General features: G+C 36.8%; 1 protein-coding gene across 1 annotated transcript; it reads right to left on the bottom strand.

Moving 5' to 3' along the window:
• Positions 1-15,606: 15,606 nt before the first annotated feature.
• LOC107794415 (uncharacterized) lies at positions 15,607-20,934 on the bottom strand. Its single transcript, XM_016616901.2, has 6 exons — positions 20,026-20,934; positions 19,860-19,918; positions 19,437-19,506; positions 19,215-19,340; positions 18,995-19,123; positions 15,607-16,229 (listed from the first exon to the last, which is right to left on the bottom strand). The coding sequence occupies exons 1-6, from the start codon at positions 20,743-20,745 to the stop codon at positions 15,765-15,767; spliced, it is 1,569 nt and encodes a 522-aa protein (XP_016472387.1). The 5' UTR covers positions 20,746-20,934; the 3' UTR covers positions 15,607-15,764.
• Between the last annotated feature and the right edge of the window lie 327 nt (positions 20,935-21,261).

Here is a 21,261-nt window from a genome sequence, read left to right as displayed (position 1 = left end):
AAAAAATAATTTTTGTGTCTCAAAGTATTTTTTTTTCCTCCTAAAAGCTCGACCAAACATATCAAGTTTCTAAAATAGGCCCTTTGTAAAGAAAAAATTCCTTCCTATACAATAATATGAAACTTATTTACTAAAATTGTTCAAATATTATATATTACCCGCCCTAAGCCAGTTTTTGTTACAAATTATAAATCGATTAATCTGGTGTCCTAACTGTGGGCTTCTTTAATTAGACGCGTGATTCAAGTAACAAAATAATTTTTCGTTACAAAATAGATATGCCGATTTTTCTGCAGTATCCACCTCTATCGAAGATTTTCTCTGCTTTTATAGCAAAAACTCAACAAATTCAAAACAAAATTTTTATAGAAAATACGGGAGGTAGATGAATGTGAAGCGTGATTAATCAGCTTCGAAACTATAGCAGATTTCTATATGATTTGACGATCAAAAATTATTTTTTCAAGTTTGAAATTGCTTCGACAAGTGAATTTCGATGGCAACACTTGTGATAATGCTTCAACACATTGGTTGTTAGGATAGCTTCGGGAGATATATTGATTTCGATGTCGATGAAATTGTAATCAATGAAGATTCGAGTTACAGTGCTTTGAATGCAACAATTGTAGAACACCTAGCAATAGATACTTCTGTCGAAATCATCAAAATCAAATACCGAGTCAACGAAAGGTGTCCTCTAATGAAAATTCGCAATGATATGGGTGTGAGAGTCTATATGGAGACGAAAAAGGATAATAAAGATCTAGGAATGTATCTAGTGTATAATTGAAAAGGATTTCGATTTGGAGTGTAGTTCCTCGAATGCTAACATGTCACGACCCCAATTTTCCCACCTTATGATATTGTGATGACACCTAGTCTTTAAGACTAGATAAGCCTACCATATATTGAAAGAGAGCAGAAACAATAACTTAAACATCATTTTAAACTGTTAAACTATCATAATGAACCCCAATAGTTACAACCGACAAATATCTCCCAAAATCTGGTGGAACTGAGTCATAAGCTCTACAACGAGTGCACTAAAGTTCTAGACATACAATATTATTTTGAAGAGGAAATAAATAGTAGAACATCTAAACAGAAGGTGACTTCGAGACCTGCAAATGTCGAGCAGGTATACCTTGAAGTCTTCGAAAATAGCTAATCAGTCATTGGCGTCTAGCACGGGCGGATGTACCTGGATTTGCACAAAATATGCAGAAGCGTAATATGAGTATACCACAATGGCACCCAATAAGTATCAAGCCTAACCTCGGTAGAGTAGTGACGAGACCAGGTCAAGACACCTACTAGGATAAGAAACTGAACAGAATATAGCATAGTCTAATAATGGATCCCGAGGAAGTAAATGACAGATGAGCAGTTCAATAATATAAGCTAACAACGGAAATCTAAACGGTAAAGACAACAAGTAGTGAACACATGATGAAACAACAAGTAGTCAAACCTGGACAACTACAAGTAGGAGAATGAAGAAACAACAAGCACTATTCAACCAACAAGCCTCTTTTAGCATGAAATGTACAACAAGAATCACAACTGACGTACCGTCTCATATCACATTTTACAGTTTCAATCATAATATTTTCTTATATCACCGCGTGAGCCTTATATTTATTTTTGAAAATATTTTTCCGAAATGGCTACACGCGTTTTAGCTCCCTTATCTCATCTCATGTCTTCAAGTAATTTATCTTACTAGCAACACACGTATAATTTCTCACCTTATCTCACTGCATGCGTATCAACCCCTATCCTTATACCATTGCATGCGTATCAATATCACAACACAATAATCAACTCGCACCACATGTGCACATATGCCACAACACTTGCAAAAATCAACAATATCAATGTTACCACAAGGTAGAGCTCATGGCTCAATCATATGTGTATAAGAATCTCAATAATATCAAAATGAGGAATAGTCAACAATTAATAACTTCAACCTCAATGTGATAATGATTTCCACAACTTCAACACCAATCACTCAACAAGAAGATATTCCACAAAGTAACAACTTCAAGTAAGAGTATTTCAACAATAAAAGGGGTAACAAGACAATAAGGAAGGTAGCAACTTCAATTAAGCATATAAGAGCAATTACAACAATAAAGGGTAAAACAAATGCTAACAACATCAATTAGAATATGTAAGAATAAATTTAACAATAAAAGATGTAACATGTTATAACAAATTCAAGTAATGGCATGGAAGAAGACTAAACCGGTCAAAATACCACATATAGCCCGTGTACATACTCGTCACCTTGTGTACACATTTTTCACATAGTACAATTATTAGAAACAACCCAAATCCTAAGGGATAGTTTTCCACACAAAGTTAGGCAAGATACTTACCTCAACTAGGCCAAATCAACCCTCGAATATAGCTTTTCCTCTAAAACTCGCCTCCATACGGCTCAATTCTAACAAAAAATGACTTAATATTATCAAACAATGACAGGGAAACCAATTACAATAGATAAAGTTATGATCATTACACATTTTCCAAAAAGTTAACAAAAGTCAATTCCGGGCCTGCCCGGTCAAAACCCGGGTCCAAGGCTAGATTCTGACTACCCGTAACTCTACGAGTCCATATACATATTTTATTTTTAAATCTGAGTCCATATCGACTCTCAAAGCTCAAATCTTCGTTTTTCAAAACTTTGACAAAAAGCCCCAATTTTTCTCTTTGATTCGCATACATTTGATGTTAAATCTAAGATATAATCATGAAATATAGTTGGAAATTGATTAGAATCACTCATCCAATATTTGTAGATGAAAACCTCTCTCCAAATCGCCTCCTACTGAGTATAGGGTTCTAAAATGAGAGAAAATGATATAAAATTCCAACTCCCAGCCCTTTGTTCAGTTGCAGATGTCGCAATTGCGACTCAAAAGAAAAGCTCGCAATTGCGGCAACTGACTCACTGAGGAGATGTCTCAATTGCGACATAGACTTCGCAAATGCGAAGTCCATCCTCCTCGCTACCCAAGTCCAGACTTTGTCTACCCAAGTCCAGAATTTGCAAATGCAAACAAGGTATCGCAATTGCAATACCCGAGCCTCCCCTGCTGATATCATGAAATAATTCCATATATTTTGACATTATTTACCCTACTTGCTTGTTGTTTGGATGCTAATTTTTGCGATAATTGCGCTTAATAGAGCTTATTTCATGTGTAGGAATGCTTGGACATGAAGTGGAGAAAATTTGCACGAAATAGTACCTCAGATCTATAAAATGGAGCAATAAAAGAAGACGTGCAAGGCAACAAAAAGTCAGTGCCATAGACAGTGCCTTGCGCGGTAACAACAGTGCCGTAGACAGTGCAAGGCATTATTCAAGGCACTGTCATCAGTGCCATAGACAGTGCCTTGCCCTGAAAAGACAGTGCTACAGACAGTGCCTTGCACCAAAACGACAGTGCTACAGGCAGTGCAAGGCACCAACAATGCCATGCAAAAAAAAGTTTAATTCCTCATTAGTATTGGACATGTAAAGTCGTCCATTACCCTATAAATACCCCTTAAAGTTAGTTTTTAGAGAGGGAGACATCATTAGAGAGGGTATTCGACCCTTAAAGTTAGTTTTAAGAGGGGGAGACATCATTAGAGAGGGTATTCGACCCAAGGAGGCAAGAACACGCTAGGAGCAAGACAGAGAATTCTTCTACGAGTTTTTCACTCCCTTCTTCCTATTTTCATTATTGATTATGAATTATAGTATTGTAGTTTTGCACCCTATTATGAATAGCTAATTTGTTATCTAGGGTTTTGATGAAACCTTTTGTAGGATGAATTCTTGATACGTTTTGACATAATTGAGTTTTTGAATTTTTCTATTTGTTCAACTATGTGCTTATTTTAGTTAATTGAAGAGCTCTCAATTAACAGTGCCTATTTATTATGTATTGCTTGAAAAAGAGTATATATTTAGGTGGTTGTTGAACAACGTCACTCTTAACGTATATGAAAGATCAATACGGCGGGTTTAACAACAGGATTAGATATAACGAAGTTTTAACATGATCATAGTGAGCGGTGAAAAAGTGTGAGCTACCTTAACTCGAGAGAATATGACTAGCACATTGTTGTAGTTGCTCAAGAGAGAATTACGATAAGTCGAGTGATCATGATCAGTAGAGAATACTTAGGCGAAATTATAGAATATGTAGTGGGAAGGATTCCGACAATTGGGGAAATCATAACTCTAGACCTCCTTAATCTTTTTTCCAACCCTTAGTATCCCTAGTTGTTAATTTACTACTTTAATTTGTTAGTTAATTAGTTGGATATAAGAATCTTAATATTTATAACTTTGGAATTGTTCGAGCTTGTCTTCTTAGTGATAGTCAACAGTTGTATTAAAACCTTAGTTCTATATGGGATTCGACTCCGGACTCTTAGACCGGATTATATTTGCAGCGACCGCTTATCTTTTTTAGGGATAGAGTTAGGCGTGATCAAATTTTGGCACCGTTCTCAGAGAACTAACGGTGTAGTTGTAGCTTTATATATTGCTAGGTTTCAAGTTTGAACTTTTATTTTGTTTTGTTTATTTTTTAATTTTATTTTATTCTACTTGTTGATTTGAGAAACATGATATCTTGGAATTTTGGGAGTTTAGGTGTAGATAATTCTACTATTGATCCTTATATATATTGTGAAAGAAACCACTTATGGCCAAATTATCAAAATATTCTCGAAGTGAGTTATGTGCACCAACTCAATTTTATTTGTGAAATGTGTGTGATGTGTGTGGTGGTTGAAATGGTCACTTTCATGGTTGTGCTTATATTTCTTATCCTCCCCCCAACCCCTTACTATGATGGTTTCACTTTTTCTTGTGAAGTTAATATGAACAAAGAACCTGGGGATGCAGACCTGAAGGAGATCACGGATATGTTAAAGTTCCTTCTGGAACAAAATAATGAGAAACAATTGCAAACAGAAAGGCAAGAGGCAACTATTCACAACTTGGAGGCTCAAGTGAGTCAAGTGGTTAAAGCTTTTAATGCTCAACAAGCTAATATTAGGGATAGTAGCCAAGAAGATTCGAGGTACTAATGGAGGAGGTCAAAGTAGAACATCAACAACCTAGCCAACTACAATTTGAGGATGTCGATGTTGAAGATGCGAGACTAGAGTCAGCCAAGGATAATGAGGATATAAATTTTGTTGACTCTAGTATCATTGATGTTGAGGACGTTGAAAGTCCTGAAGTTTATGTGTTTGAGCGCATTGGTCCTTACTCCAAACATTTTTCCACATTGTGCTTGGATGACGATATGGAAATAGAGTCATCCGAGCCGACTGAGGAGTCAAGGAATGAAGAACAAGGTGCCTACATTCTGGAATTTTTCTTGCCAGAAAGACAGGACTACATACCTCATCTAAAAGCCAAGAAGTGTAGAATAGTACAATGGTTGCTTAGGCCAATTAGATTTATTCCACCACCCCTGGATCATAACCGAAAACTTGAAGCCAAATTGGAGGTTCAATTCATAAGCTCGAGGTGGATGCAGAAAGTGGTTCTCGTCGTGCCGCGATGTTAAATCAGGTGCTTGTTGGGAGGCAACCCAACTTTACTGCTTTTTTTTTATTTTAGTTTTTTATATTATTTTTGTAGTGTCATTTTTTAGTTTTTAGGAGCATGGGAAGCATAGCTATTTGAATTATGCAATAACAAGCCAGATGGTTATAACTAAGTGTGGAGTGCCCGCACAAAGGAAAAGATTCGGGAGAAGACTGAGTACCCCATGAGCTGTTAGTGCTTCGGCCTTTGGCCTACCAAGGAGTTTCTTTTACCCTCTTATTATTTATGTTGTGCATTGGGGACAATGCACAATTTTAAGTGTGAAGTGAGGAGATTGTCTGGGTGACTTTCAATGCTATTTTAGTTGTGTTAGTTTAATTGATAGTTTTTTTTATAAAAACATATTTGGACTTTTCCCAACGATGGATCTCAAAGACAATTTTCTTGAGGGATTTAAGTCTAAACATACAAAAAAATAAAAACATGTCTTTTATTTTTCTTAGGTAGTAATAATTCCCCCGTGATTTTTTTTAGTGCCTCGGTTCTTTTCTATAGGATGTAACTTGAACCGGGTAGTAGTTTTAATTTTTATTATTTTTTATTTTTACTTTATAGTAGTATGTAGGAAATAAAGAAGAAGAACTGATGTGATTTGCACTTTTTGACTTGTTTGATGGTTGCATATTTGGTGTTCTGACATGTGTTTCACCTTTCCTTGATTTTAAATATATGATGATGCCTTGATAAAAAATGAATAGCATATAGTATAACTCCTATGTCTCAGTTGCTTGACTTATGTTCACTTTGTGCTTTATGCTTAATATACCTCTTGGCTTTGTGAATACTTGTTTGAGTGAGAGTCTGAATGAAACCGTCCTTAGTGAGTCATGTGCCACGTGTGAAGTGAGTTCTTTGTATAGTCCATGTTATTACATTTGGGTCTAGAACTTTCTCGTAATGTGAATTGAATCGAAATCCTAGGTGTTACTCAGTTTGAAAAGTGAAGTTAGGCTTTTTTTGATCTGTTTTACTTTTGTTGTCTATCACAAATAAAATCTTCTGTAGTTACCCTTTTGAGCCCATAAGACTTACTTTTGGCACCCGCATTATAAGCCTATCCCCTTTTGTTCTTAATTGAATTATTTTGATCCTTATACCTCTTAAAGCACTTGAATTTTAAAGAGAGTGCTAGAGAGAAGTAATGAGGAAACTTGGGGTAGCTTTTTAGTGGAACCAATGGAAGGAAGAAATGTACACTTGTGCTTTAAATAAAAATCCACTAGTGGCAAGGTAAAAGTAAAAAAAAATAAGAAGGAACGAATAATTGAATAAATAAAGGTTTCTTATTTTTGCTAATGGATGTGATCTGAAGCAGTGCGTAAAGAAGAAGGAAAAATATTCCGGGTTAAGCTATCTTGTGATGATTGAAATGGACTGAAGAAATTTTACGCTTAAAGATGAATACGTGATGTGTTAAAGTGCTTAGGAGGATTATCCACTATATCCTAAATATATCATACCCATCCCTTAGCCCACATTACAACCATAATAAGTCCTACTTGCTTGTTGTTTGGATGTCAATTTATGCGACAATTGCGCTTAATAGAGTAAATTTCATGTGTAGGAATTCTTGGACATGAGTTGGAGAAAAGTTGCACGAAATGGTACTTCAGAGCTATAAAATTGAGTAATAAAAGAAGACGTGCAAGGCAACGAAAAGTCAGTGCCATAGACAGTGCCTTGCGCAATAACAACAGTGCCATAGACAGTGCAAGGCATTGTTCAGGGCACTGTCATCAGTGCCATAGACAATGCCTTGCGCCAAAAAGACAATGCTACAAACAGTGCCTAGTACCGAAACTACAGTGTTACAGGCAGTACAAGGCGCCAACAATGCCATACGAAAAAAAGTTTAATTCCTCATTAGTATTGGACATGTAAATTCGGCCCTTACCCTATAAATACCCCTTAAAGTTAGTTTTTAGAGGGTTAGACATAATTAGAGAGTGTATTCGACCCAAGGAGACAAGAACACGCTAGGAGTAAGGCAGAAAATTCTTCTACGAGTTTTTCACTTCCTTCTTCCTATTTTCATTATTGGTTATGAATTCTAGTATTGTAGTTTTGCATACTATTATGAATAGCTAATTTTTTATCTAGGGTTTTGATGAATCCTTTTGTAGGATGAATTCTTGATACGTTTTGATATAATTGAGTCTTTGAATTTTTCTATTTGTTCAACTATATACTTATTTTAGTTAATTGAAGAGCTCTCAATTAACGGTGCCTATTTATTATGTATTGCTTGGAAAAGAGTATATATATATATAAGTGGTTGTTGAACAACGTCACTCCTAACGTATATGAGAGATCAATACAGCAGGTTTAACAGCAGGATTAGAGATAACGAAGCTTTCACATGATCTTAGTGAGTAGTGAAAAAGTGTGAGCTAGCGTAATTCGAGAGAATATGACTAGTACATTGTTGTAGTTGCTCGAGAGAGAATTACGATAACTCGAGTGCTCATGATCAATAGAGAATACTTATGCGAAATTATAGAAGACATAGCGGGAAGGATTCCGACAATTGTGGAAATCATAACTCTAGACCTCCTTAATCTTTTCTCCAACCGTTAATATCCCTAGTTGTTAATTTGCTACTTTAATTTGTTAGTTAATTAGTTAGATATAAGAATCTTAATATTTATAACTTCGGAATTGTTCGAGCTTGTCTTCTTAGTGATAGTCAACAATTGTATCAAAACCTTAGTTCTCTGTGGGATTTAACTCCGGACTTTTAGACCGGATTATATTTGCAGCGACCGCTTATCCTTTTTAGGACTAGAGTTGGGCGTGATCACCTGCCATGTTCGCAATTGCGATGCTGGTGCTCGCAATGTGACATTAGAGCACCACCACACCAGTAATTCTGTTTCTGTTCCAAAACCATTCCGGAATGCGTCTGAAACTCATCCAAACCATCGGGGCTCCAAACCAAACATCCACACAAGTCTAAAAACATCATATAAAATTGCTCATGCGAGCAAAACACGAAAATAACATCTAGAACTACGAATCAGATATCAAATCGCATGAATTTCAAAGAAAAGTTCAAGAACCTCTAGAAATGCAACCAAGCGTCCGAATTATATTAAATCAACTTCAAATGACACCAAATTTTGCAGACAAGTTTTAAATAGCATAACAGACCTATTCCAAGTCCCAAAACCAAATTTCAAACCTGATAGCCAAAAGTCAACCTATGGTTAAACTTGAGAATTCTTCTAAACCTCGAATTGCTAAATTTCGGCAACACAACACAAATCAACCTACGGACCTCTGAATTCGATTCTGGACATACACTCAAGTCCAAAATCCCCATATGAACCTATCGGAGCCATCAAAACACAGTTTTCGGGTTATTTTCACAAAAGTCAAACTTTCATTAATATTTCTAACTAGGCCTCTAAACCAAGAGCCAAATGGTCCAAATCAACCCGAAACCTTCCCCAAACGAAATCAATCAACCCCGTAAGTCATAAACATATGTGTGAAGCATCAAAAGGGGAAATGAGCCGCAAATTCACAAAATGACTTGTCGGGTCGTTAAATTCTCCCCCTTTAAAAACAAACTTTCATCCTCGAACGTGCATAGAGACATACTTGAAGTGATAAAAAGGTGAGGATAGCGACTCCACATGTCGTGATCAGTATCCCAGGTCGCCTCCTCAACCGGATGACCCCTCCGTTGAACCTTCACTGAAGCAATGTTCTTTGATCTCAACTTTCGGACTTGCATGTCCAAGATGTCACCGGCTCCTCAACATAAGTCAAATCCATGTCCAATTGGACTAAGCTGAAATCTAATACATGGGACGGATCACCATAATACTTTCGGAGCATGGAGATATGGAACATTGGGTGAACTGTCGATAAGTTGGGTGGAAATGGAAGCTTTTAGGCCGCTTCCCCCACTCTCTCAAGGATCTCAAAAGGACCAATATACCTAGGGCTCAACTTACCCTTCTTTCCGAATCTCATCACACCCTTCATGGGTGAAATCAACAGAAAAACCCTCTCTCCCACCATAAATGCTACATCACGAACCTTTTGATCAACATAACTCTTCTGCCTAGACTATATTGTACGAAGCCGATCCTGAATCAACTTGACCTTCTCCAAGGCATCCCGAACCAGATAAGTGCCCAACAACCTAGCCTCCCCCGGCTCAAACCAACCAATTGGAGAAAGACACCGCCTCCCATATAGGGCCTCATAAGAAGCCATCTGAATACTCGATTGGTAGTTGTTGTTGTAGGAAAACTTGACAAGTGGTAGGAACTGATCCCATGAACCCCTAAAATATATAACACAGGCGCGTAGCATACCTTCCAAATTTGAATGGTGTGCTCAGTCTGCCTGTTCGTCTGGGGATGAAATGTTGTACTCAACTCAACCCGTATGACTAACTTACGCTACACGGCTCTCCGGAAATGCGATGTGAACTACGTGCCCCGATCAGATATAATGGACACCGGCATTCCATGGAGATGAACAATATCACGGATATAGATTTGAGCCAACTACTCCGAATAATAGGTAGTCACTACCGGGATGAAATGTGCGATTTAGTCAGCCTATCCACACTCACCCACAGTACTGCATCAAATTTCTTCAAAGTCTGTGAGATCCCAACAACAAAATCCATGGTAATACGCTCCCACTTCTACTCGGGAATCTCAAGTCTCTAAAGCAAACCCTCCAACCTCTAATGCTCGTACTTCACCTGCTGACAGTTGAAGCACCGAGCCATATACTCCACTATATCATTCTTCATTCTTCTCCACCAATAATTCTGCCTCAAATCCTAATACATCTTAGCGGTACCCGAATGAATGGAGTATCGCAAACTGTAGGCCTCCTCAGGAATCAACTCACGCAACCCATCGACATTAGGCACACATATCTGCCCTTGCATCCGTAACATTCTGTCATCTCCGATAGAAACCTCCTTGGCATCACCGTGCTGCACCGTGTCCAAGGACAAGCAAATGGGGGTCATCATACTAACGCTCTCTGATGCACTCATACAAAGAAGACCGAGAAACCACGCAAGCTAGAACCCAGCTGGGCTCTGAAACATCCAATATCACAAACTGATTGGCCAACGCCTGCATATCCAGTGCTAACGTTCTCTCACCAACTGGAATATATGCAAGGCTACCCATACTCTCCGCCTTCCTACTCAAGGGATTAGCCACCATATTGGCCTTTCCGAAATGATACAAAATAGTGATATCATAGTCTTTCAACATCTCTAACCACCTCTGCCACCTCAAGTTTAGGTCCTTTTGCTTAAACAAGTGCCGTAGACTCCGATGATCTGTGAATACCTCTCAAGACACACCGTAGAGATAATGTCTCCAAATATTCAATGCGTGAATTATGGCTACTAACTCTAGATCATGAACAGGGTAGTTCTTCTCATGAGGCTTCAATTGGTGCGAAGCATAAGCAATCACCCTACCCTCCTGCATCAAGACACACCCAATACCAATTCGCGAAGCATCACAATAAACCGTATATGAACCCAATGCTGAAGGAAAAACTAGAACTAGAGTTGTGGTCAAGGCAGTCTTGATCTTCTGAAAGCTCTCCTCATACTCATCGGACCACCTGAATGGAGCACCCTTCTTGGTCAATCTGGTCAAAAGTGAAGCAATGGACGAGAAACGCTCTATGAAACGACTATAATATCTGGCCAAACCAAGGAAATTTTGAATCTCGGTAGTTGAAGATGATCTAGACCAACTCTGAACTGCCTCAATCTTCTTTGGATCTACTTTGATCCCCTTTGTAGACACTATGGCTCAAAAATGCCACCGAATCAAGCCAGAATTCACACTTTGAGAATTTTGCATATAACTTCTTCTCTCTCAATGTCTGGAGCACGATCCTCAAATGCAGCTCATGATCCTCCCGGTTGCGGGAATACACCAAGGTATCATCAATCAATATGATGACGAAAGAATCAAGATATGGCTAGAATACACTGTTCATCAGGTGCATAAATGTTGTTGGGGCATTGGTCAGCCCAAAGGACATCACTAGAAACTCGTAGCGGCCCTACGAGTCTTGAAAGCAGTCTTCGGGATATCTGAGTCTCGAATCTTCAACTGATGATACCCTGACCTCAAATCAATCTTTGAAAACACTTTAGCACCATGTAGCCGGTCAAATAAGTCATCAAAATGCGACAATGGGTACTTTTTCTTGACTGTAACTTTGTTTAGCTGTCTATAATCAATGCACATCCGCATAAAGCCATCCTTCTTCTTCACGAACAAAATTGGAGCACCCCAAAATTAGTAAGATAGAGTGTGAAAATTTATTCTAATCCAAGATGGTTTGATCACTTCTCTTCTAATGTAAACATCCATATTTTATCCTTTGTTGTTGTCCAGTTAAGAATACGGGGATCGAATGGCCAACCCTTATTGCAATATCTGTGTTAGCTATGGAGCAACACTCATACAACCAGATTTGCATCGCGAGGGGTACCCTCGAAGAAGGTAAAAATGTACAGATGGGCTCAACTTATGTCTCACAGACTGAAGCAAATGTGTATAAGCATTTATACCCCATGGGTAATTTGCACATTGGCCTGAGTCAGTCAAGTAGAAGCAGAAGTAGTCGATCAAACCATTTTCTTTCTTTGAATCAAACAGGAAGAACTCTATAAGATACATAATACATAGCTTGACTGCATCCTCATCATTTAGCCTACTCTGATTTAACACAATTTTGTCACGCTCCAAACCTAGGGAGGCGTGACTGGCACCCGGTGCCGCACTGGCCTGAGCGAATCACTTTGCAACATTTATTTTCTTTGTAACTATCATGGGCCAACATGACCACAACTCGTAATGTATAACTATAAGTGGGCAACACTGTATCACTGAACCATCGTTCTTAAAACATAAATATATATGGCCCATCAAGGCCTCTGACATACTGTACAAAATGAACCTCTATCTACAAAGCCTCTAAGATTGTTTGACATCAAATAGGATAGGTCAGCCTACCCATAAGTCTGTAGCAAAACTCTGACACGATGACTCATACTTAGACATGCTTTGAATTACATTTCATAGGAATGAATAACGTAGACATCCTTAACTTCTAAGAGTAGAATATTTTATGGAATAACATTACGTTTACGTATCGTTGCTTGGATCATGCCAAAAGAAAGAAGGATTAGCCTTAACATACCTGGATTAGGGAAAAATCTGTATGATATTCTTGAGAAAGATTGCACCATACTCCCTTATAATTGTGAAATCTCATGTTTTGAATTGCCGAAGAACCTATGAAGTCTTACGTTTTAAATTGTTGAAGAACTGTGGAATCTCACGTTGCTAATGATGCTATCTTGCTGAAGCCTTTTTTGGATATAATACATCTTCATTCTTGAATTGGAGAATGAATCTTAGTCTTAGCACCTCACTTTAAGACCTATGGACAATATTACTAATTAGGGGAGGGATTTTGCTTACTTTAAGAAAAGCAGTCCAAAAAAATGTCGTACAACACAACGTTTCTTAATAACCTTCTCTTCAACAAAAAATGAGATCAGTTGGTGCACATTTTTTAGATCTTGCCACCTAGAATATTCAATGCTTAGCAAGCATACTTGTCCCCAAAATCTGACACCTTGCTTGCGTGTATGAGTCACTTAATGGACCATATGGGACTGCCATATTAAGGTATTTTTTAGGCTTTATCCAAGATTCTAATTAATTATCCAGTAATTATTAATTAACTAGTTAATCTGCCATTAATTAATAATCAACCAATTACCCATATAATTAATAATTATCTCAACTTATTTAAAAACTACTTACTTTTAACACACTTTATACACCTTACTATCATGGTCATGTGGTACTATATAAAATCAATACATACACTATTATTTTATTAAAACATCCATGTAAAAATACATGTATTTTCTCAACTTTTAATTTTTCTAATCTCATATAACGAGTTAAAATTTTCGTACGCTTAATTCTTAAAATGGTAAAAAGATAACTTTTTTTCTTGTGTGAAAATAATTTCTATCTTTACGATAAAGAAAAGCTCATAAACTTTGTTATATTATGAGTATAATTTATCATATCCGAAAATAGTAATAATGGTAACTATCCATAATTATACTTATAAAACTTTTACTAAAATACTCCACTTAAAAAAAATATCACAGTAATATAATATCTAACGGTATCAAGGTTGGTAAACTTACGGGATTTTATAATAACATAGTCACAAATCCTGTATAATCTCATGAATGGTCTTAATCCCTTCAAGCTCATATGGATTACTACAACTTATCCTAATATTAAAGTATGGGATATAACAAATTCTTTGCAGGTACTACTTTTCCACTTTTTCCTTGTTTGGAGAATAAGAGCGCATTGTTTAACTATCATATTGAGGAGTGTACCCAAGGTCTGTTACTCTGTAACACATTTGAGGCCGGTAATAAGACCAAATTCCCTCAGCCCAAAGTTCAGTCTCTGACCCTTTATATTTGCTGGAAAAAAATCAGACCCAGCTGTGTTCAGTTCATTCTTCATCAGAAGGTGAATGGTCTTATTTTGTATACATATTTTGAGCATGTTAAGAAAGTGCCCGAAACATATTTTCTTAAATAATTTTTTACCCCTATCAAATAATAACACCTTAAGTTGGGCAGAAACAACAGGGTCGGATAATGTTTGACATCTAGTGATGCCATACTCTAGGTCAGGCGGTGCAAAAAACTTTCGATTCTGCATGGAAAAAGCTATATGTAATTTAACATGATAAAAGGCATAAAAACATACAGAAGAATAATACAGCTACAACTTATCTACACACAAATAACAATATATATTGACAATTCCCAGAAAAAGTAATGACAAATTAATATACAAATCCAACAACAAAACTACAAATTACCTACACAAAACTGACAGTGCTATATTTACACACGTATAAACAATATACTGACAACTTCGTATACATATTAAACAAGAAAACTACAATTTAACATAGAATTAGAACATATCTTAAAAAATAATCCTATACATAATATCCATAATTATTTTACAAATAAAATACAATTAATATGCGTGTGAAGCAAATTGAAAAATTCAACATACAACACAAAATATATTCAATATTCCTATGAACAAGAGAACCAAAATTAAACAGAAAATAAACATACTAACAAACTACATACAACAAACAAAATTTCTACAATTATTTTACAATAAATCTGCAATTGTAGAACACTTGGGCAAATTGAAAAATTATAAAATATATACACAATGTGGACAAATTTCAACAATAAATTGCAACAAAATAAATTAGATATACGGTACTTAATGAAATCCCATTTAATTTTAAAATGTATATAGTTGGTAATTGTATATCACCATGTTAATAAGTTAAAACTTGGTTAGGTAGGGTAAATAAGTTTCATATGTAGCATAGATAGGTGAACTTTTGACCTCCAAGAAGCTTGGCTAAACAATTGGATATGCTAATTTTGGGTGCAATTAGACCAAGGGGAAGGGGAGGGGAGGGGGGGGGGGGGTTGACAGAGTTGCAGCTGAGAAAAGTGAGCAAAAGGTAGATCAAAAATTTCAGGTTTGCACACTTGGCCATCTATCCGGGGAAAGAGTGAGTGAAACACATTTTGCTTTGAAGTTTGAACTAACCATAACCAGGCAGGCCATATGTTTTCCAGGGGATGACACCCTATTCCTACATTGAGCTATCCGCGTCTTACCCGCGTATAACCAACTACTGTCTTGTACGGAACAGAAAAGGGAAGAAAAAGAAAAAACAAAGCACCATATAGCTATTCATTTAGCCTTGAAGCATGGTAACGAAGATAATCGCAAAGTTTAACAATGGCATTAAGCCATCAATTGGAACTTTGAAATTTGGACGACTGTTTACTACCTGTGAACAGCAATCTAGAAATCTCAGACAGAAAACAGAATCAATAGTGTAAACTTTGGTTAATGAGGGGGCAAGTTGTACACAATTTAGTTCTACATGAAACTGACAGCCACAATCCGAGAAGTGAACATATGAATGAACACTATCTCATGTATAACAACTTTGTGGACAAATACAAGACCTAAGATTTTCTAAATTTCTTCTTTCTGCCTGCAGTGTCAGGTGTTCGGTTGTCCAGCTTCCTTTTTGTCCCAGTTTGTTTCAAGCCGGAGGAGGCAGCCTTGAGTGCTTTTGCTTTTCGGGCAGCAACAGACGGTCTCTTTGCTATGCGATCATTTGGCTTCTGCGATAGTGTTTTTGGTTTTGATTTTCCTCGGTCGTTCATCCTAATTTGAGTTTTCTTCTGCACACCCGATTTGCTTGCTCGCATACCCTGGTAGGAGATGGCAGCCTTTGCTTTCATCTTACCGTTACTGCCTGGTGTTGCTGAATGTACTGCAAACCTCTTTGCCGGAGAACTGAATCTGTCTTCGGTTGACAAGCTTTTCCTCTTAGATGGAGTAGAATTTGCTTTAGAATGAGACACTCTCAGCTCACGATCACGTAGCTTCAAGTTACGCTTTCTTGCGACAATGTTGGCAGCATCCTGCGAACCCAAGTATAATATATAAGGAACAAATTATCTTTCAACTTAAGCAACCAGGGTTAAAAGCTACTGAAAAATTAGTGAAACTCATCTAAGACATTACGATATATTATCTTCAAATAACATGCTTACAAAATAATTAACTCCGACTACTCTGTAATATTATAAAAGGAAAAACAAAAAGATAGTCCTAGAAACTGAACCCTTCTTCTCATTTATTATTCCTTCTATTGTAGGTAATTTTATTATTCCTTCTATGATATTTTGTAACAAAGTACTGCTTCACTGACTTTAATAAAAGAACCATATAGAAAAAGAATGATATATAGTATCAAAGATGACATTCCAAGGATTGCAAAAGACCGCCAGACTAATAAATATCCGTTTATTGGGCAACTGGCTCCAATAAATCCCATAATAAGGCTGATTTGCACACCACCTCAACTAAAATATTTTCTCTCTACCACTGTTATAAATAGCGCTCGCCTCAGCGCTAATAGCGTGAGGCGAGGCAAGGCGAGCAGCCTGCACTATTTTGGCTTTGTTGCATTGCGATTGTAAAAGGCGAGCGCCTCTGCCTGTGTAGCGAGAGGCGAGCTGTAGAGTCGCTATTTGAAAAAAGAAGAAGAAAAAGGCGCAAAAACCAGCGACTTAAAACATTAGGGCTTGGGTTTTTCACTTCTTCTCCTTCAGCGACCTTTCTCTCAGCAACAGAAAAATTAGGGCTTGGGATTCATCTTCAGCGACAACAACCATTGTTGTCTTCTTTTTTTCTTCGACTTCGACCATTGCTGTCTTCTTCTTTTTTCTTTTTCTTCTTCTTTCTTCAGTGATCAGCTCTTTCTTCTTTCTTTCTTCCTTTTTCTTCTTCTTGTCTTTTTTTTGTGCTCTGTTTTTCGACCAGCAGAGCAGAGGCTCTTTCTTTCTTTCTTCCCTTCCTCTTCTTCTTCTTCTCTTATTGAGTTTTTAATTTTTGAATTGATATATTTATTATTGAGTTTTTAGTTTTATATATATATATTATGTTTTTGTATAAATTGTCGCTTCACATCAGAAAGGAGAGCGCTTCGCTGCGCGCCTCTCGCCTCAATGAAGTGGGCACTGTCGCTATTTGTCGCCGCACGCTATCCAAAACACTGCTTTCTACTGCCTGAAGATCAACAAAAATGGGACCTTTCTTCTCTCACCTCCCTCTAAATGCAGGTTTGCATGAGGCAAGAAATTTTTTCTCGTTCTGGAACATTCATAGCTACATCTGAACAAACTATGGTCTAATTTCTTGAAAAGCCAAGAAGATAGATCAATTTGCTATTTATCCCATCTGTCAGCACAATTTCCGCCAGTACGGGAGAGAGCCAAAGGGATATTTACTCAAGAATATGTATCCATTAGTTTTTGCTTGTTTGAAAGAAAGGAATTCCATCTTTCCTTGACTCATTCCTTCCTGTCCCTAGAAGGCGAGTAAAGTTTCAGGGGTTAACTTTGCTAGATTTCTACATTTTGTAAAAGATCATGTAAATTACAGGCTTCAGTGCTTATGCACAAAGGAAAGGGAAAAACGTTGATAGGGTCACTTCAAGAAGTATAATAAAAGGAGAGGATAAGTACAAGGTAGCATTATATAATGAAAAAGGGATAAAGCCGCAGAAGTTTAAGTTTAAATTTAGATTATTGAATAGGGACTGCTGCTAAGTTAGAGAGAATGACAAAATAGGGGTAGATATTCCTATCTGTAACTTTTCAAAATAACATTAAAATTGAAAAGGTATCCCAAAAAAAAAAAAAAAAAAAAAACTAAAGCAACTAAAGGACTTGTGTAATTTCATCCATAAAGTCCACCAGATAACAAGTCGTGATGTTTGAGAAGTGGCCAAGTGACCAGGGAAAAGCTGATTGACTCTTCCGAGACAAAGGAAAAATTGAATAACCCCAAAGAGTTAAGTAGCCTATTTTACTAGAACCAATGTCCCACAACAAATCCCAAAACCACAAAATACCTTGTCTATGCAAACCTTAAAAGTACTATAACTAAAAGCAAGAAATTAATCTAGAATTAAAATTTGATGCTCCAGAGCTCGGGACTTATAAGATGGTATTCCCCCTCTCTTTCCTTGCACATTCTCCCAGAAAGTAACTGTCACCATTTAAGGTGCCTAGCTGATGCCAGAGGTTTACAGATTGGTGCCAGCTCATTACCAAAAGAAAGTGCTTAAAAGGGAATGGAAAGAAGCTTCCAGTTTCAACGACAACTCAAGGGATAGATTCAAATAATTGTTTTTATGGCTGCAGAAAAGACTGGCAAAACTGCAAAACACCTACACTGATGGAGATGCATGCCAACAACAGCTAAAATAGTCGTCTATGTAATATGAAGCACGTATCGCAAATCTTAAACTCCTTGTAAGTTAGTACAGCAATTAGACATGAAGAAACTAAATAGACTAAGACTTGACTCTCTTTACCCAGATGAAACTAAATGAATTTTGTCTTTCTAATCCCAGATGAGGAGTAAAGCAATCAATCAACTAAGCCTTGATTCCAAACTGGTAGACAATATTATTCCGCTGTATCCATCATTCAGAGGACCCAGATGATGCTAAAGCAAAAAAAAAAAAATTATTTCCATCTACAGCTAATTTCTAGCTTGTCTATAGAATCAAAGTGCCAACTTTTAAGACTGAATCACCTCAAAGTGAGTATGATGTAGAAAAATAATGTTAATGCAATTATAAATTTGGAAAGCAAAAGAAGTTGATAATATATACCCTTGTTTTGAACAAAACATAAGCAATTCCTTTTCCTAGGAGGGTATTGGGATCTCTGATCACACGAACAGCCTCAACGCTCGACTCCAACTCTTTCATACCAGAGAACAACTGATAAACTTCTTCATCCTGCAAGGAAATGAACAAAATCAAATTGTGGGCGACAGAAAGAAAATTGCCAATTAGAACAGTAACAAGTATGCCTCCTCAAGTAACTGACCTTCACATCAAATGGAAGGTTACCCACAAAAACAGTCCTTTTGTTATCATAGAGTGCACTATTCTCTCCCTTCATCTTTTTGTGTGGCGGACATGCTCTGTCAACTCGGATATGTCTTCCTTCAACCTATATAGATAAGTACCATGAGCAAACTTCCCAACAATCTGACTACTGAAAAAGAGTTTCTTTCAGAAGGAGCAATCAACTGTAAGAGAAGCTTACCACTGCCATATTATGAGCCAAAGAAGCCTGGGCAGATTCCTCTGATTTAAAAACAACATAAGCATGAACACTGCATTTACAACCAAGTAACCTTATCATACAATAGGAAATCAGATATAAAGAAATATATCAATACACCAATCAATGCAAAAAAGCAGCATTTTCGGGACAAGAAACTTTTATCTCCCATACCCATTAAAGTTACAATAACAGAAAGGGTGTTACTATCAACCATACACATGATCAGTTAACTTTGATATCGTAGTCCAATTTTCTAAACAATAATCATGAAAAAACATCACCAACAATCAACGAATGACGCCTCAATCACAAATTAGTTGGTGAATCCTCAGTATCAATTCGGCTCTATTGAGGTCCATTTAACTATTAAAAAACCATAACGTTATAATGTGTTCATCTAACCTGTCAGCATTATCATTGAGTTTTTTCTTAATGATAGCAGCCTTCCTTGGAGTTGCATTCTGCCAAAAGAAGTAACATTCAGAATCAGGCTCCAAGGTAAAACAACGTAAACATAATTCTTAACACCTAAAGCACATAAAAGAAAGAATAAGTAGCTAATACTCACATCAGCTAACGGAATAGACCGAATCCTTACAGATTCTACCTCTCCAAAACTCCCAAACTCCTTCATTAAAGCCTTCTTCTTGATCTTCAAAGGCAAATTCCCAATGAAAACAGTCCTTAAAAGTTTACTCTCATCATCAAATCCCTCAGTTGAGACCATCATATTCTCTGGATTATCCATCTTCTTCCTCTTTTCTCCTACCACCATTTCTCCAATCCCTTTCTCCGCCTCCGCCTCCATATCAACCACCCCATATCGCTTCGCCGCGTACTCTGCCTCAATCTCATCTCTTTTCCTCTTTTTCTTCTCCTTTTTCCCCAATTTTCCTATCATATCCTCTTTAGCTTCTGAACCCAAAATTACATCAGAAACTACACCATTTGATTCCTCATTAGCTTCTTCAGATACAGACCCTGAATCCAAGATTACATTTTTATCCTTTTTCTTCCTCTTCTTGAGTTTTGCAGAATCAGAATCATTATTTTCAAAAAACCCATCAGTTTGATTCTCAATAGAAGCTTCTACAACACCTAATTTTGGTTCTTGGGAAGCTGTGGGATTGTCATTATTAGGTTTTCTTCTGAAGGGATTGTTATCAGAAAACAGTGAATCAATGTTTGAATCTGTTGGGGTTGCTCCAAAAAGGGTGTTGAAAATATCTGAAGCATTTGAGGTTTCATTTTGTGATTGTTTCTGCTTCTCTTTGGATTTCTTTGCCATTGAGATTGAGTTTCAGACAGAAGAAGCTAAGTTTTGGGATTGAAAGTGTAAAACGGGAGATTTTGGGGGCAAGAAGAAAGAAATTGGATGTTATGATTGGAGAGAAAAAGAAATGGCACCTTATACATGATTACATGTAACGTGAACCCTAGGTTTAATGTTGTCCAAATCTTTTCTTGCTATGTTCTTTTTCCTAACTAACTAAATACTTGCCCAATTACACTTTATATTATATACCTAACCTGAACCCTAGGATTATTAATGTTGTCAAAGACAGGTAAACACAGATTATTTGTTGTTATCCGTCTCAACATTTTTATACAAGCACTTCATTGATTATTTATAAAAATCACTTTTAACACTTAAAAGTGATGGAGTAGTATTTAACACTTTATGCTTGTAAGTTAATTTAATTTAATCAATTAAGCCACCCATACACCTAACAGTAATTTGAATAATTATTGTTACTTCTAATTTCTCCTTTATAAGTATATTTTCACTGATCTGTAACTTTTT

This window comes from Nicotiana tabacum, chromosome 1 (genome assembly GCF_000715075.1).
Source record: "Nicotiana tabacum cultivar K326 chromosome 1, ASM71507v2, whole genome shotgun sequence".
In the NCBI taxonomy this organism is placed as follows: domain Eukaryota; kingdom Viridiplantae; phylum Streptophyta; class Magnoliopsida; order Solanales; family Solanaceae; genus Nicotiana; species Nicotiana tabacum.
This window is presented reverse-complemented; position numbering and strand designations above follow the sequence as displayed.